This window comes from Malaclemys terrapin, chromosome 2, assembly GCF_027887155.1.
Source record: "Malaclemys terrapin pileata isolate rMalTer1 chromosome 2, rMalTer1.hap1, whole genome shotgun sequence".
Classification (NCBI taxonomy): Eukaryota; Metazoa; Chordata; order Testudines; family Emydidae; genus Malaclemys; species Malaclemys terrapin.
Window position 1 is genome coordinate 278,824,203 of NC_071506.1, and position 16,095 is coordinate 278,840,297.

The 16,095-nt window shown below is 51.5% G+C and overlaps 2 protein-coding genes across 3 annotated transcripts in view; one reads left to right on the top strand and one right to left on the bottom strand.

Annotated features, from left to right (window-relative positions):
- Positions 1-16,095, top strand: part of ZBTB47 (zinc finger and BTB domain containing 47) — a 393,046-nt gene that overhangs the window by 230,623 nt on the left and 146,328 nt on the right. The window lies entirely within an intron of this gene.
- Positions 1,968-13,963, bottom strand: HIGD1A (HIG1 hypoxia inducible domain family member 1A). Of its 2 annotated transcripts, none has more exons than XM_054016675.1 (4): positions 13,855-13,963; positions 6,940-7,047; positions 3,936-4,070; positions 1,968-3,153 (listed from the first exon to the last, which is right to left on the bottom strand). In XM_054016675.1, the coding sequence occupies exons 2-4, from the start codon at positions 7,040-7,042 to the stop codon at positions 3,089-3,091; spliced, it is 303 nt and encodes a 100-aa protein (XP_053872650.1). In that variant the 5' UTR covers positions 7,043-7,047; positions 13,855-13,963; the 3' UTR covers positions 1,968-3,088. The 2 variants fall into 2 exon arrangements, with proteins under 2 accessions (XP_053872650.1, XP_053872651.1); XM_054016676.1 differs by lacking the exon at positions 13,855-13,963 and adding an exon at positions 9,043-9,161.

The window sequence follows — 16,095 nt, forward strand, 5'->3', positions numbered from 1 at the left end:
TTGGTCAATTTTGGGTCCCTGAACCGTGATTTCAAATGATACACTAGAAGCATACCATCAAGGTCCAAGTTTAGTTGGAAGTGTGGTCTGAATGCAGGCCTCACATCCCCCTACATCTTCATACTCTAAATTATGCCGTTCCAATTCTCTTCCTATCATGGAGCTTTCAGTGGGCCTTATTTTGCCACATTCCATAAACAATTCCATGTACCAAATAAGGCATGATCATGTTTTACAACATCCTCCTTTTGAATAATTTCCTACGGGTGGTAATATTTTCCAATTTACATACAATAAACATGTAGGCCCTTTTAAGTGGTAAGTAAGGGTGATACTTTCCTCTCCAATACCCTTAACATGTTGTATGGGATAATTTGCATATTGGGGTGATAAATCCTGTTTTGAAGTCAGGAAAACAAAGTCCCCCTCTTTTAGATTATAAACAAACCATCCCCTGGCAGAGGTCTCATCCTGCACAATTAACAATATATGTATCCTGAGCAGATCTTCATGCTATACCTGCCTGACATGCCGACTAGAAGTTGGTGGATAGTTCTATTAATGCAATTCCTCAGGGCCACAGATACATCCCCACGCTAAAATAGTTTCATACTGTGAGGAAAGGGTAGTTTCTGTGTGTCATGCTGCAGCATCACAAATAGCTAAAGAATCCAGTACATATATAAATATCCATAGATATGTACATGGGAGCAGGGTGCATGCACACACAGGTAAATCAATTATTCATGGACATATTGCATTACACGGGTATTCTACATTACAATTAAGCATCAGTACCACTATCAACCCCTCACCAGGACCCAGGGTCACTACCTCCACACCTACTTCAGGCACAGCCTAATGCTACTATCTACTAAGGGGCTCAGCTTGGTACCACCCTCATCCCAGCACCCCCGCTTAGTGCCCCCAACCATCAGCCTATAAACTTTCGTTGAGGCCAGACCCTGCCACTGCAAGGGCCTTGGCTACAATCACCCTCATGCCCCAAAGGCACAGGATAAGTCCAATTCCTCTCCCCAGGGCCAGAGAGAGAAGTCTCCACCTTCCACTGCCCCACTGAATCGTTTCTCCCCCCCCCCCCCCCACGGTATGACCTGTAGCTAGCTCCAGTCAAAGCCAAGGTATCCCCTGCCAAACCCAGTGCACATCCCACAGCAGGTGACCATACAGCCTGTTTTGGCTGGGACAATCCTTTTTAAGCCCTGTACCAGCCATCCCAACTTTTTTTTTTTTAAAGCAAAAGTGGGCCTTTGTTCACTTTGCTCTTGCCAACTTGATCAATTGGAAAGAACAAATGGGACAATACCCAGTTTTGTCAAAAAAGTGGGGTGCAGAGGAATGTGCGGGGAGGCAAGTGGTGATGCCAGTCCCACACAGGGGGGGCAGACAAGGCTCAGGCTAGCCCCAGCCTCATGCAGGTAGGCAGGACTTGAGCAAGAAGTGACACCAACACCAGCCCTGCACAGGGGCTCAGGCGGCCAGTGACACCAGCCCCAGCCCCACGGTGGGAAGGGGGCTCAGATAAGTGTCTCAGGCCAGCACCATGCGGGGGTGGGGAGGAAGGGCTCAGGCTAGCCCCATAGATTGTCCCATTTTCCCTTTGAGGAAATATGGTCATCCTATACAGCACCCTCAGGATCCCAGCCTCCCACCATCACTGCCTGCAGTCCCTCATGGGGTGCAAGTCATTGAACTCTTGTGATCCATATCCCCTCAAACCTCCCCCTCAGTGGCCAGGCAGCACTATGAGCCCATCCCATCAGCCCCAGGCCATATCCCACAGCGACCCCATTCCCATAGAGAGGGGACAGGACAGCCAGAAAACCTGAAACTGGATTTGAGTTTCACAACATCAGGGGATTCCCTCATACTGCTTGTGTGTGAACCCAGCAATGCCCCTCAGCTCTCCCCAGGTCACATTCACAGTAAAAATTAGACAGGTTGGAGTTGCTTAATGTATTTATTACAAACACTGTATTAGACACCATGCTATCTCCAGGGAATACCAGCAAGTTCAAGAAAGTGGAAGTTTACGGATTCGTGCTTCACTTGAGCAATACATTTGGCATTGAGGCCAGATTTTAATGACGTTACCATAAACCGCTAATGGAAGAGCGCTCCATGTGATCTCACACCAAGGATAATAAAGGCAAAGGTCTAAGAAGTTTAGTGCTTCCATTGAAACAGCAATTATCACACAAATTAAGTCAGGCATTCTAATTACATACTTAAAATGCATCACTTCAAGTACAGATTTAGTTTTCAAAATGTCATTTAAAAATGTTACATCATACACCTAATACTGCAAAAATAAATGCAGTTACCAAATTCAATAATCTGAGAAGCTGCAATCCATAATCTATTAAAAATAGGGCTTCTGGGCCTCAATTATTAGTATTGTGTAATAAATATGTTTAAATAGTTTTATCCACTAGTGAATGCTCAGCTCATACTTCACATTAACCTAAAAATAGGTTTTGTTTTAAAAGAATTTTGTTCTATGCAAATTTAAGAATTATTTTGAGTGAGTTTAGTGCTAGTGAAAGTGCTGGATTACAGCCTTAGAGACTGAAGTTCTTTTATCTACAGGACAGAGACAACATAGGCAGGAGTACAACCTTCTCCATGCAGACTTTCCTAGGTGCTTCAGCCATGAGCTGGAGGGACCACCACTCCAATGTAAGAAGATTGTTTAGATTCCAGACCTATTTGCCATAAATTACCAGAAGTCCAAGGATTGTATTCTTGACCAGTTGTGTGTAGGGAGATTGGGTGGGAAAGGGAAGAGAGGCACTGTCCTGTACAATACACAAAAGTTCCTAGTGGGTATGGTAAGCTCAGTCTAAGAGAGCCAGCAGATTGTGGTAGCTTTGTCACCACCACCTTGTGCTAGATCCAGACTGGCAACCTAAAGGTTCAATACCAGGCACAAGACATGTACAGTATTGTAGAACCACATCCTTGAATTTTTATTTTTTCTTCTTCTTTTTTATTATTAAAAAGAAAAAGACACCTCAATGTGAGGTCTATAACTAAGATACATAGACCACCACCAAGCACACGGATTTCAGTCATCTTTTTTACACTCCTTGGGTTTTGCCAGGTATTCCCGATACATTGAGTAGAGCACACCTGAAATACAAACACAAGCAAAGCAGTTAAATATACATCCTTTATTAAAGGAGAAGACTATTTCAATAACTAGCTGCAGCCAGGAAGACTACTAGCAAGAGAAGAAAATATGGGAGTCTGTATTCTTTATAATCTCACTTCCCATCTAGAATTTCAGTAATAGCCACAATTCATTTGTTAAAATGAAAGACACACACCCACACACACAGTTCTCTACATACTGTTGGTATCAGAGCTAGTGTGATTTATGGTCTAGCTATACCTTCAATTTAGCTGCAAACTGTAGACAACTGCTAATCTTTCCCATGGAGAAGTGAATTTAAGAAAGGCTTAATAATTGTTAAATAACTTTATGAATTCTTCTGCTTTTTCCAAACACCTTAGAATATCCACAACATACATGGGGCAATTGTATTCTGTGTTTTCTTCACTCACTTAGCTTGATTATTTTTCCAAACATGCTAAGTGCCCTGAATGTTAATACAATTTCATGCATGTGTGTAAAAAGTAAAGGGAGAAACTGAAGAGATGGGTTCAAACATGGTAACCTAGATACCAGGCATACTAAATTTTATGATCCTGAGCAAAGAAACCAGTTTACTAGCGCCAACTCACTGAAAGAACTTATGAGTTTGCAAGTTTCCAGTGCAGTTAGAAATAGTTAATGGTTTACAAGCTACTCCAAGGTATTTATCCTTTAGTGTAAAGAACACTTTTAAAGTAAGTCTGCTATCATTAAGAGATAACTAGGGCTGGACAACAGCTGCCTGTTTTATACATACCACATGTCATTGCTCCAACAACAAAGCCCTGGGCGGCCACACGCATGTGAATCAGGTGAACAGACATTTTTGTATTGCCTCTGTGCTTCAGTTTGTACAGTCCATAGCTTACAACTGCAATCAAACCTGCCATCCCTAGAAAGCAAGGTAAACAAGTGTTTAGTAATTACACGATATTACGTTCCTCACAAGACTTGTTAAATTTTAAGTTGTTGACTTTTACTTTTAAAGCAAAAGCTACTTATAAAAAACCTCACCAGGGTTTTAGCCCCATCATTAACATCTAACAGAACTATGGTGTTAGCTTATGTTTGGTAGGCTATTAGTTTATGGGTAATTCCTTTCCCACCCAAGTGGCATCTAGCCTGACCCAGAAGCCAGTCCACACTGGACCCCCAACAGAGTTCTGGTACTCCATTACTGGAGAACTGGGTTAAATAAAAAAAAAACAAAACAAAAACAAAAAAAACCACAACCACCCTAAGATGTGGCATATCATTGCACAACATTCCTTCCAGGTAGACAGCTGGGGATAGCAGCCTTAATGGATGTCAGGGCTGCTTTGATACTGGTCAGAAACTGCCATAAGAGCAAATTTAACTGCCTCTTCTTTTCAGAGGCATGTCCTTAGAGCTGTAGTGCAAAAAACAAACAGGAGTTCTCAAATTCAACTCTGAACAAAGTTCAAACTGCATCCATGCACTAATAGCAGTGCTAGAATTTTTGGTCGAGAAACCCACAAATGAAGATGGTTATTGTCTGAATGTGTCAAGTTTGACCCTGAATTCACTTGAATACTGGCATTGGACATGTCATGTTATTTCTCCCATGCATTGGAGACTTAGCTCAACAGAGGACACATTTCAGTTTAGCTTTTTCCACAGACAGAAAATAAAGTTTGAGACACTCCCTAGCCTGAACCTTGCAGGCAATAGCCTAGTCATGTGCACTAGTGTTTTACCTCCTGCAATTCCCAGTTTCTGGGAACTTACATTCTCTATTTGGAATCAGTTAGATGTCATAGTTTCATAGGAAGGTACCTATTAATTTTTTTGCATTGTGTATATATTCCTATGCCAATAATTGCCTAGATAACTGGGTTATGATTTATCTTACCCCCAAATACAAGTCACTAGTTCATGTGAGGAGACTGTAGACTCACACCTGCATGTGGGTCATTTATGTAGCAATAAGGTTAAACCAAATTTGTTTGCACTTTAGGGCCTGTGAACTAGTTCGGACACAAGATCTGCAAATTGTTTCAAACCAAACCAAACTTGGAAAACTTTCACAGGTTTAGAAGTTGTTACATTTACACTGGGCTCCAGCAGCCTAGATAGCAAAACTCCCAAGGTCATGGGAACTGGATAAGTAGATTTTGGCAATGGACAAAGCATTTCACTTCTAGATCATCAAATTAAATGCAGTTCAGACTAGTATCAACCTAAAGTTATCATTTGATGGCTGCTTGGTTCATATAGGAAGGAATTTTAGTGGTATCTTTCTCCAATTAGAAATTGGACTAACAGCCACATTAAGAGAACACCCTACACATGGTTCTCTTGTTAGTAGTCCACCCCAAAGCCTTTCTATGGGTCTCAGCAGAAAAACCAAGGACGAATGGTCATGGATACTGAACTATCCTCTCATCTGAAGGGGCTATCACAAGGTCTGATTTGAGTCCATTTCTTCAACTAGAAGACTTCAGCACCTACAGCTATCAGTTTAGCAGGAGGCAAGTTCACACTTTTTTAAAATGTCTAGTCACTTATTAATTTGGGAGACTCTGACATGACCAGATGTAATCCCTGTGAGATAGGACATCCTGGACAAGCCTTATGGACTTAAGTTAAACCTTATTGAATTAAGTATTTTAAGAGTCCATTGCATTAAAAACCCAATTGGTTATGTAGCTAGGAACATAATTAATGCAATCTATGGGAAATATTAGGAATTTCAAAGGACTTTTGGGGACAATGTGTGAAGTGGATTTCCTACGAAATACTTAGGGCTAGGGGGATGGAAGTGACCCATCCCCTTTTGAAGCTTCCTTTTGAACAAAAAACCCCACTGCCTGGCTGATTACCTATTCGGTCTCTTCAGAGGTCCAGACTGGATAGACCAGTGATTTAGAGTCATGAGGGTGATAGTTCTGAGCTGAGGCTGTTGTGAACTTGTGACAATAGAAGAGATCCCATTGTGGGGTTTGAAGAACTAATCACCTGCCAGAGCCCATGTTGGAGCTGGGGTGATCTCTGGTAAGCATGTATGTAGGTCCTTTTGTTGTTTTTAATATGTTTTCTCTAATTCTTTTATCCTAAGAATAAATAAACTTGCATAGAAAGAGCTGTATGGTACCTAAACAATGTGCAGTTAACACTGTTATTAGTCTCTTAAGAAAAAGCAAACAGGTCTGCTTAGGCAGTCTGTCTTGCTGGGAACAACACTGAAGGCTGGCAACTGTTTAGCCTGGAAGTATCCAGGTCAGAAAGGAGACTCTCATATCGCCACCCAAGAGAGGTGACAGCCATGGGAGTCAGAAGCCTAGAATGGGTGCCCTTGCTGGGCCACAGAGAGGGAATACAGGTGCAGTTATCCTGAACTGTGACAGCCCTCTGGGCTTGCTGCAAGATATGTTTCCCCAGTATAGGATCCACTACCCAAAATTTGAAATAAGGTGTGTGTAAGCAACTATCTTTTAACTGGAAGACAGAGAGAATTACAAGGAATACATAGATATTTTAAGTCTACAGTGTTTGATAAAGTTACCAGATAAGAGTATTAATTCAGGCAGAACACCATGATAGGTACAAGAGGTAGGGCAAAATTAAACAGTACTATACCTGATGAGGAAGTAACATTTCACAGTAATTTCCTGTTTGTAGTGTGTGACTAAGTTTACTATAATCACCACCCATTACAAGAACACTTATGCAACAGTGTATTTTCCCAGATTTACTTGTCTTACTCCACAGCATCATTGCACTGTGAAAGTGAAACTTACCAACTGGTACAAAGGGTGATTCTTTAGATTTTCTGATCAGTTTTGATGTCTGGCTGCTATCAGTCTCATAGCTAGGAAGAACGGATTCCTGACTGGATGACATGTTGACTGCAGAGAAGAAGAGTCTACTTTCAAACATGAAAAACTTTTAAATTCTAGAGTTCTTTAGAAGACCAACCTTGAATGTACCACAAGTATAAAAAGCACAGTAACTTCCACTGAATATTCAGTTATAAACCAGATACAAGTCAAAAAACTTTGAACTGATGAGACGGTGTATAGCTTAATCCACACTAACTATACCACCAAACTAAATTCATTTTTAGGACTATAAAAACCTCAGAATGTAGGTATGGCTTTTACAATACAAGAATAAGAATGTGCTTTGGTAGAGTAATTCCATATCAAACAGACTGTTGACATAGAAAGCCATTAGGCAACAGCTTTTTGTCATACTTTCCACACAAAGAATAGAGTTCCCAGCACCTTCATGAAAGGCACAGTCAATTCTGTTTTTTCCACAAACTCTAAGCCAGTGAGAGCTTAGATCAGAAGCATTTCCTTGCAGAATTTCTGTCCTCCACCAGATCAATTCATTTCTGTGGGGCTACTCATCCATGCTGGCACTGGATTTTAAGTGGGAGGAGGGGAAGGGAGAGTCCCCAAGTATTTTGTGAGGAAAAACAGTAAGCCACTATAGAAGGTCAGCCAGCATATTTGACAAGCAGGGAAAAATTCACCTCGGATATATTTCACTTTGTTTAAGTTTACACTATGTCAACTCAGATTTTTACTGAAGAGAGAATAGGTACTGGGTCTAGTAGTGATATCAGACCCGCAGGAGTTTGTTTGATGGACACACCATAACTTGCATGTGGGACATGTCAACCTTTTAAAAATAAATGGATTATCATTCCCACATCAGTGAATACTTCTCATGCAACACTATTTCATCTACAATTAAAAAGTTCAAGTTGAAAGATGTTTTTTCTATCAAGATTGAGTGGTGAAAAGGAACAGCTGCTTAGAGCAGACCACCACTGTTCAGACTGAGGACTACCAAAAAAAAAAAAAATGAAGAAAACCTTATATCAAGGCTTGACAGTGTTCTGATTTCAATATTTCCAGCAAGCTAATTCATAGGGAAGGATTAAAAAAATAAAATTAAAAAAAAAGTCAGTCACCAGAGATTACTTCCTTCTTCAGACTCTGACACTAGTGCGATTCTTCCTATAATTCAGGAATGCCGAAAAAAGCTGACTTTAGATGGTCAGTTCAGTAACTAGTGCAGACCTCTTACCCGGGCTGATTAGGCTGTATTTTTATTGTTTGAGTTTTCCTAAAAATGTTCTCAGCACTACAGGGCATAAAGAGAGCGTGCCTCACAAAGCTTTCAATCTCAGACAGTGCAGTGTAAATGGACTCATGAGAATAAATGCCCCATGGTATTTAAGTAATTTGTGAAGCACTGATTTACTCAAAAAACAAGTTACTGTATATGCATATGACAAATTATAATTTTGATGCCATTAGTGTTTAAATATAGACATATACACCTGAATTTGAAAAGATTGGCTTATTTATATTTTCACAACCAAGTTTAAACCACTTTGTCATACATATGGTGTGCAAGGAGAGAAATCACAATACTTTATGAACATATCTGGTCTAATCTATCGGTCAGTATTTAGAAGCTATAACAATCTTCTTAGTGGATAAGTAACAATTTCAAATGCCTTTAGAGCCCTTAACTATAAAATGAGACCTACAGCACCTATAAAAGATGCAAAACAGCATCTGACATTTTGGTAAATGGGAAAGATGAAGTCAAAACTAAACGCTCTCATGTTGTCCCAGAGGGAAGAGAAAGTAGGATTCTTAGTCAAATGCAAGAGGACACATTTGTTTAGATATGACCTTGAACTCAACCAGCGGTCACAGAAGTGGCTTTCAGAGAGAAGAGGCCTGGGGTGGGGGAGGAAGTGGAATCATGATGAGGACAGCACCTGGAGACACCCCTAACGGCCGTGCCCGTGTTTGGCACAGGGCATTTTCAGATCATTAAGGGATCAAACCCCAAGACGTGCTCAGCACCTTACTCACCCGGAATGCTTTAAGGGGTGAGGGAGGCGTGTGTGTGGGGGGGTGTAGGTCTAACCTCAGAGAAGCTCCCGGGAGCGGGACCCCACCCAAGCCTCAAGGACTAACGCAAGGAGACCTGTAAGTGCGACCCCAACAGGCCCTATTTGTTACTACACCATGAGATTTACCCTTCACCCACTTCCAGGCAGGAACACCCTCCCCCAGAGGCGACGTTACCCGCGACTCTTCCCCGTTACATCACCTCCCCCCCCCGTTACCCCAGTCCTAGCTTCGCCCGGCCCCCTCCTCATTACATCCCCCTCCCTCCCCGTTACCCCAGTCCTAGCTTCGCCCGGCCCCCTCCTCACTACATCACCCCCCCCACCGCTACCCCAGTCCTAGCTTCGCCCGGCCCCCTCCTCATTACATCCCCCCCCCCACCGCTACCCCAGTCCTAGCTTCGCCCGGCCCCCTCCTCATTACATCCCCCCCCCCACCGCTACCCCAGTCCTAGCTTCGCCCGGCCCCCTCCTCACTACACCCCCCCCCCACCGCTACCCCAGTCCTAGCTTCGCCCGGCCCCCTCCTCACTACATCCCCCCCCCCCACCGCTACCCCAGTCCTAGCTTCGCCCGGCCCCCTCCTCACTACATCCCCCCCCCCCACCGCTACCCCAGTCCTAGCTTCGCCCGGCCCCCTCCTCATTACATCCCCCTCCCCCCCCGTTACCCCAGTCCTAGCTTAACCCGGCCCCCTCCTCATTACATCCCCCTCCCCCCCCGTTACCCCAGTCCTAGCTTCGCCCGGCCCCCTCCTCACTACATCCCCCTCCCCCCCCGTTACCCCAGTCCTAGCTTCGCCCGGCCCCCTCCTCACTACATCCCCCTCCCCCCACCGCTACCCCAGTCCTAGCTTCGCCCGGCCCCCTCCTCACTACATCCCCCTCCCCCCACCGCTACCCCAGTCCTAGCTTCGCCCGGCCCCCTCCTCACTACATCCCCCTCCCCCCACCGCTACCCCAGTCCTAGCTTCGCCCGGCCCCCTCCTCACTACATCCCCCTCCCCCCACCGCTACCCCAGTCCTAGCTTCGCCCGGCCCCCTCCTCACTACATCACCCCCCCCCACCGCTACCCCAGTCCTAGCTTCGCCCGGCCCCCTCCTCACTACATCCCCCCCCCCCCACCGCTACCCCAGTCCTAGCTTCGCCCGGCCCCCTCCTCACTACATCCCCCCCCCCCCCACCGCTACCCCAGTCCTAGCTTAACCCGGCCCCCTCCTCATTACATCCCCCTCCCCCCCGTTACCCCAGTCCTAGCTTAACCCGGCCCCCTCCTCATTACATCCCCCTCCCCCCCCGTTACCCCAGTCCTAGCTTAACCCGGCCCCCTCCTCATTACATCCCCCTCCCCCCCCCGTTACCCCAGTCCTAGCTTCGCCCGGCCCCCTCCTCACTACATCCCCCTCCCCCCCCGTTACCCCAGTCCTAGCTTCGCCCGGCCCCCTCCTCATTACATCCCCCTCCCCCCCCGTTACCCCAGTCCTAGCTTCGCCCGGCCCCCTCCTCACTACATCCCCCTCCCCCCCCGTTACCCCAGTCCTAGCTTCGCCCGGCCCCCTCCTCACTACATCCCCCTCCCCCCCCGTTACCCCAGTCCTAGCTTCGCCCGGCCCCCTCCTCACTACATCCCCCTCCCCCCACCGCTACCCCAGTCCTAGCTTCGCCCGGCCCCCTCCTCACTACATCACCCCCCCCACCGCTACCCCAGTCCTAGCTTCGCCCGGCCCCCTCCTCACTACATCACCCCCCCCACCGCTACCCCAGTCCTAGCTTCGCCCGGCCCCCTCCTCACTACATCACCCCCCCCACCGCTACCCCAGTCCTAGCTTCGCCCGGCCCCCTCCTCACTACATCCCCCCCCCCCACCGCTACCCCAGTCCTAGCTTCGCCCGGCCCCCTCCTCACTACATCACCCCCCCCCACCGCTACCCCAGTCCTAGCTTAACCCGGCCCCCTCCTCATTACATCACCCCCCCCCACCGCTACCCCAGTCCTAGCTTAACCCGGCCCCCTCCTCATTACATCCCCCTCCCCCCCGTTACCCCAGTCCTAGCTTAACCCGGCCCCCTCCTCATTACATCCCCCTCCCCCCCGTTACCCCAGTCCTAGCTTAACCCGGCCCCCTCCTCATTACATCCCCCTCCCCCCCCGTTACCCCAGTCCTAGCTTCGCCCGGCCCCCTCCTCACTACATCCCCCTCCCCCCCCGTTACCCCAGTCCTAGCTTCGCCCGGCCCCCTCCTCACTACATCCCCCTCCCCCCACCACTACCCCAGTCCTAGCTTCGCCCGGCCCCCTCCTCACTACATCCCCCTCCCCCCACCACTACCCCAGTCCTAGCTTCGCCCGGCCCCCTCCTCACTACATCCCCCTCCCCCCACCGCTACCCCAGTCCTAGCTTCGCCCGGCCCCCTCCTCATTACATCTCCCCCCCCCACCGCTACCCCAGTCCTAGCTTCGCCCGGCCCCCTCCTCATTACATCCCCCTCCCCCCCGTTACCCCAGTCCTAGCTTAACCCGGCCCCCTCCTCATTACATCCCCCTCCCCCCCCGTTACCCCAGTCCTAGCTTCGCCCGGCCCCCTCCTCACTACATCCCCCTCCCCCCCCGTTACCCCAGTCCTAGCTTCGCCCGGCCCCCTCCTCACTACATCCCCCTCCCCCCACCACTACCCCAGTCCTAGCTTCGCCCGGCCCCCTCCTCACTACATCACCCCCCCCACCGCTACCCCAGTCCTAGCTTCGCCCGGCCCCCTCCTCATTACATCTCCCCCCCCCACCGCTACCCCAGTCCTAGCTTCGCCCGGCCCCCTCCTCATTACATCCCCCTCCCCCCCGTTACCCCAGTCCTAGCTTAACCCGGCCCCCTCCTCATTACATCCCCCTCCCCCCCGTTACCCCAGTCCTAGCTTAACCCGGCCCCCTCCTCATTACATCCCCCTCCCCCCCCCGTTACCCCAGTCCTAGCTTCGCCCGGCCCCCTCCTCACTACATCCCCCTCCCCCCCCGTTACCCCAGTCCTAGCTTCGCCCGGCCCCCTCCTCACTACATCCCCCTCCCCCCACCACTACCCCAGTCCTAGCTTCGCCCGGCCCCCTCCTCACTACATCACCCCCCCCACCGCTACCCCAGTCCTAGCTTCGCCCGGCCCCCTCCTCATTACATCTCCCCCCCCCACCGCTACCCCAGTCCTAGCTTCGCCCGGCCCCCTCCTCACTACATCACCCCCCCCCACCGCTACCCCAGTCCTAGCTTCGCCCGGCCCCCTCCTCACTACATCACCCCCCCCACCGCTACCCCAGTCCTAGCTTGGCCCGGCCCCCTCCTCATTACATCCCCCCCCCCACCGCTACCCCAGTCCTAGCTTCGCCCGGCCCCCTCCTCACTACATCCCCCTCCCCCCACCGCTACCCCAGTCCTAGCTTCGCCCGGCCCCCTCCTCATTACATCCCCCTCCCCCCCGTTACCCCAGTCCTAGCTTAACCCGGCCCCCTCCTCATTACATCCCCCTCCCCCCCGTTACCCCAGTCCTAGCTTAACCCGGCCCCCTCCTCATTACATCCCCCTCCCCCCCCGTTACCCCAGTCCTAGCTTCGCCCGGCCCCCTCCTCACTACATCCCCCTCCCCCCCCGTTACCCCAGTCCTAGCTTCGCCCGGCCCCCTCCTCACTACATCCCCCTCCCCCCACCACTACCCCAGTCCTAGCTTCGCCCGGCCCCCTCCTCACTACATCACCCCCCCCACCGCTACCCCAGTCCTAGCTTCGCCCGGCCCCCTCCTCATTACATCTCCCCCCCCCACCGCTACCCCAGTCCTAGCTTCGCCCGGCCCCCTCCTCACTACATCACCCCCCCCACCGCTACCCCAGTCCTAGCTTCGCCCGGCCCCCTCCTCACTACATCACCCCCCCCACCGCTACCCCAGTCCTAGCTTGGCCCGGCCCCCTCCTCATTACATCCCCCCCCCCACCGCTACCCCAGTCCTAGCTTCGCCCGGCCCCCTCCTCACTACATCCCCCTCCCCCCACCGCTACCCCAGTCCTAGCTTCGCCCGGCCCCCTCCTCACTACATCCCCCTCCCCCCCCAGTTACCCCAGTCCTAGCTTCGCCCGGCCCCCTCCTCACTACATCCCCCCCCCCACCGCTACCCCAGTCCTAGCTTCGCCCGGCCCCCTCCTCACTACATCACCCCCCCCCACCGCTACCCCAGTCCTAGCTTCGCCCGGCCCCCTCCTCACTACATCACCCCCCCCCACCGCTACCCCAGTCCTAGCTTCGCCCGGCCCCCTCCTCACTACATCCCCCTCCCCCCACCGCTACCCCAGTCCTAGCTTCGCCCGGCCCCCTCCTCACTACATCCCCCTCCCCCCACCGCTACCCCAGTCCTAGCTTCGCCCGGCCCCCTCCTCACTACATCCCCCTCCCCCCACCGCTACCCCAGTCCTAGCTTCGCCCGGCCCCCTCCTCACTACATCCCCCTCCCCCCCCAGTTACCCGTGTCCCAGCCCCCTCCCCTCACGGCCTCAGCCCAGCTCCCTCCCCCCACCCCATGTCCTTCCAGCTTCCCTTAACCCCCCAGCCAGGCCCCCCCAGCCAACCCCGCGACCTTCGGCTGCCGCGGCCACCCCAGGCCCCCTACAGCTCTCGGTCACTACGCGGAGCCCCCTCGCCGCGGAGCCCCCGACCCCTCCCCAGACCCCTCCAAGCTTCCCCGCCCCGGTCTTTCCTCAGCCCCCCCGCCCGGCCTCCCGCTCCTCCCCCGCGGCCCGCACTCACCCGCTAGCGCCGACGGAGCTACGCACCCGCTGTCACTCACCCCGCGACCGGCCGGCTTCTACTGCCGGCGCGCGCTCCGCCCCCTGCTCTTATTGGCTGACAGAGTTCAGCCCACCGCGCGCGGGAGGGGGAACTTGCCTACGGCCTCCACCCCTGAACTACAGCTCCCAGCGTGCCTCGGGAAACGGAGCGCCCCCTCCCTCCGCGCTGCGTGACCCAATGCCGGCGCGTGAGAAATCCGGCCCCGCCTCCCCCGTTATGAGCCAATCAAATGGGAGGTTGGTGACGCCACGGGAGACAGGCCATGACGTCTCCCCGACTGCCTCGTCCGCCAGGTCCTAGCGCTAAGCGGGTCTCCGCAATGCAGCCGGCAGCGCTGCTGAGCCACAGTGACTCCGCTGAACGCGAGCCAGGCTGCGCCTGCGCTCCAGGCGGCCCCGCCCACCCCAGCCATTCACAAGCACGAGCCTGGATTGCAAAATCCCGATGAGTGCAAAAACCAGCCACTGGGGCGTTTCCGGGGCAGGTCACGCAGCCTTTAGGGGGTATCTTCCCAAGCTTTTCTCCACTGCTGACAAGCCTACAAAAGTTGTCTGTTTAAAGCAAAAGTAGAGCTACTCACCCAATCACAGGCATCCAGGAGCTGGGACTTCAAGCAACACACCTGAAATCATGAGACTTGGCCACACGGCTGGTTGGAGAGCCAGACTGTTTACCGCTTGGGTCTTGGCTCATCCACGTCCTAATCCGATTGCTCCAGCTGTAGATGAGGAGCAGAACTAGTTATAATGCAGTTCGCTACTCTGTCTCTCGGCAGCCCTTGAGCCCCTGTGGCCAATGATCCTACCAGCGATCCTGGCTCCTTAAAACTGTTTAATTCCCCTGCAACACTTTTACAAGTCTTCCCAGCATCTGTAGGATGAGACCAGTTCTAAGGCATTATCTATATTGAGGGGAAAGGGAAACATTCTAACTTACAGATTCTCAACCTTGGGTGGGAGGTGGGCTCCCTGGCCTTTCCGCCACCTAGGGGCTGCAAGGACCTGGCGGCCGCTTCCTGGGAGCTGTGGTAAGCGCCGGTGGGGCCCCGCACCCTGAACCCCCTCCTGCACACCAACCCCCTGCCCCAGCCCAGAGCCCCTTCCTGCAACCCAAACCCCTCATCCCTGGCTCCACCCCAGAGCCTACACCTCCAGCCAGAGCTGTAACCCCCTGCACCCCAGCCCAGAGCCTTCTCCCGCACCCTGAACACCTCATTTCTGGCCCCATCCGGAGCCCACCCACCAACCCCTTGCCCCAGCCCAGTGAAAGTGAGTGAGGGTGGGGGAAAGTCAGTGAGCGACAGAGGGAGGGGCGATGGAGCAAGCAGGGGCGGGGCCTCCGAGAAGGGGCAGAGCCTGGGGTCAGAGGTAGGGTAGGGGTGTTCGGTTTTGTGCTATTAGAAAGTTGGCAACCCCCTAACTGCCCATTCATTTCTTTAAATAGGCTGTTGCTTTTCTCCCTGACTTTCCTGTATTGCTAAAGGGGAAGGAGGTTCCAGGATTGGTCTAAGTATGGACAAGTTGTTCTAGCTGATTTTAAAACCAGTTCGCCTACGCTGATTTTAAAACTGGTTAGAACCACAGTACAGAGCTGGTTTAAGGTAGCTTGACCCATTTTTACTTGAACCAGTTTTGCTCATCTTGTGGTCTTAAAAACAGTTAAAGAAAAACAAGTCAGGCCACCTTAAACAACTCTGCACTGTGGCGCCAACTGATTTTAAAATCAGGTTAGCTGAACCAGTTAGCAAACTTCCCCAGTGCAGAAAAGAAATGTGGGGGCATTGTGGGATTGTGCTGAGGACAGGGCCGGCTCCAGGCACCAGCTTACCAAGCAGGTGCTTGGGGCGGCCACTTTGGAGTGGGGCGGCACGTCCAGCTATTCGGCGGCAATTCGGCGGACGGTCCCTCACTCCTGCTCGAAGAGAAAGACCTCCCGCCAAATTGCGCCGCAGATCACGATTGCAATTGTGATCGCGGCATTTTGTTTGTTTGTTTGTTTGGCTGTTTGGGCAGCCAAAACCCTGGAGCCGGCCCTGGCTAAGGAGTCTTGCCTTGCATGGCTTAGCTTAAGGCAGGGGTGGCCAACCTGTGACTCCGGAGCCACATGTGGCTCTTCAGAAGCTAATATGCGGCTCTTTGTATAGGCACTGATTCTGGGGCAGGAGCTACAGCCGCCAACTTTCCAATGTGCCGGGGGGTG

Coding starts and splice junctions, on each gene's coding strand:
- HIGD1A (XM_054016675.1), bottom strand. CDS start 7,042: ATGTCATCCAGTCAGGAATCCGTTCTTCCTAGCTATGAGACTGATAGC. Junction 4,071..6,939: donor ATCACCCTTTGTACCAGTTG/GTAAGTTTCACT, acceptor CTTGCTTTCTAG/GGATGGCAGGTTTGATTGCA. Junction 3,154..3,935: donor TGTTGGAGCAATGACATGTG/GTATGTATAAAA, acceptor TTTGTATTTCAG/GTGTGCTCTACTCAATGTAT.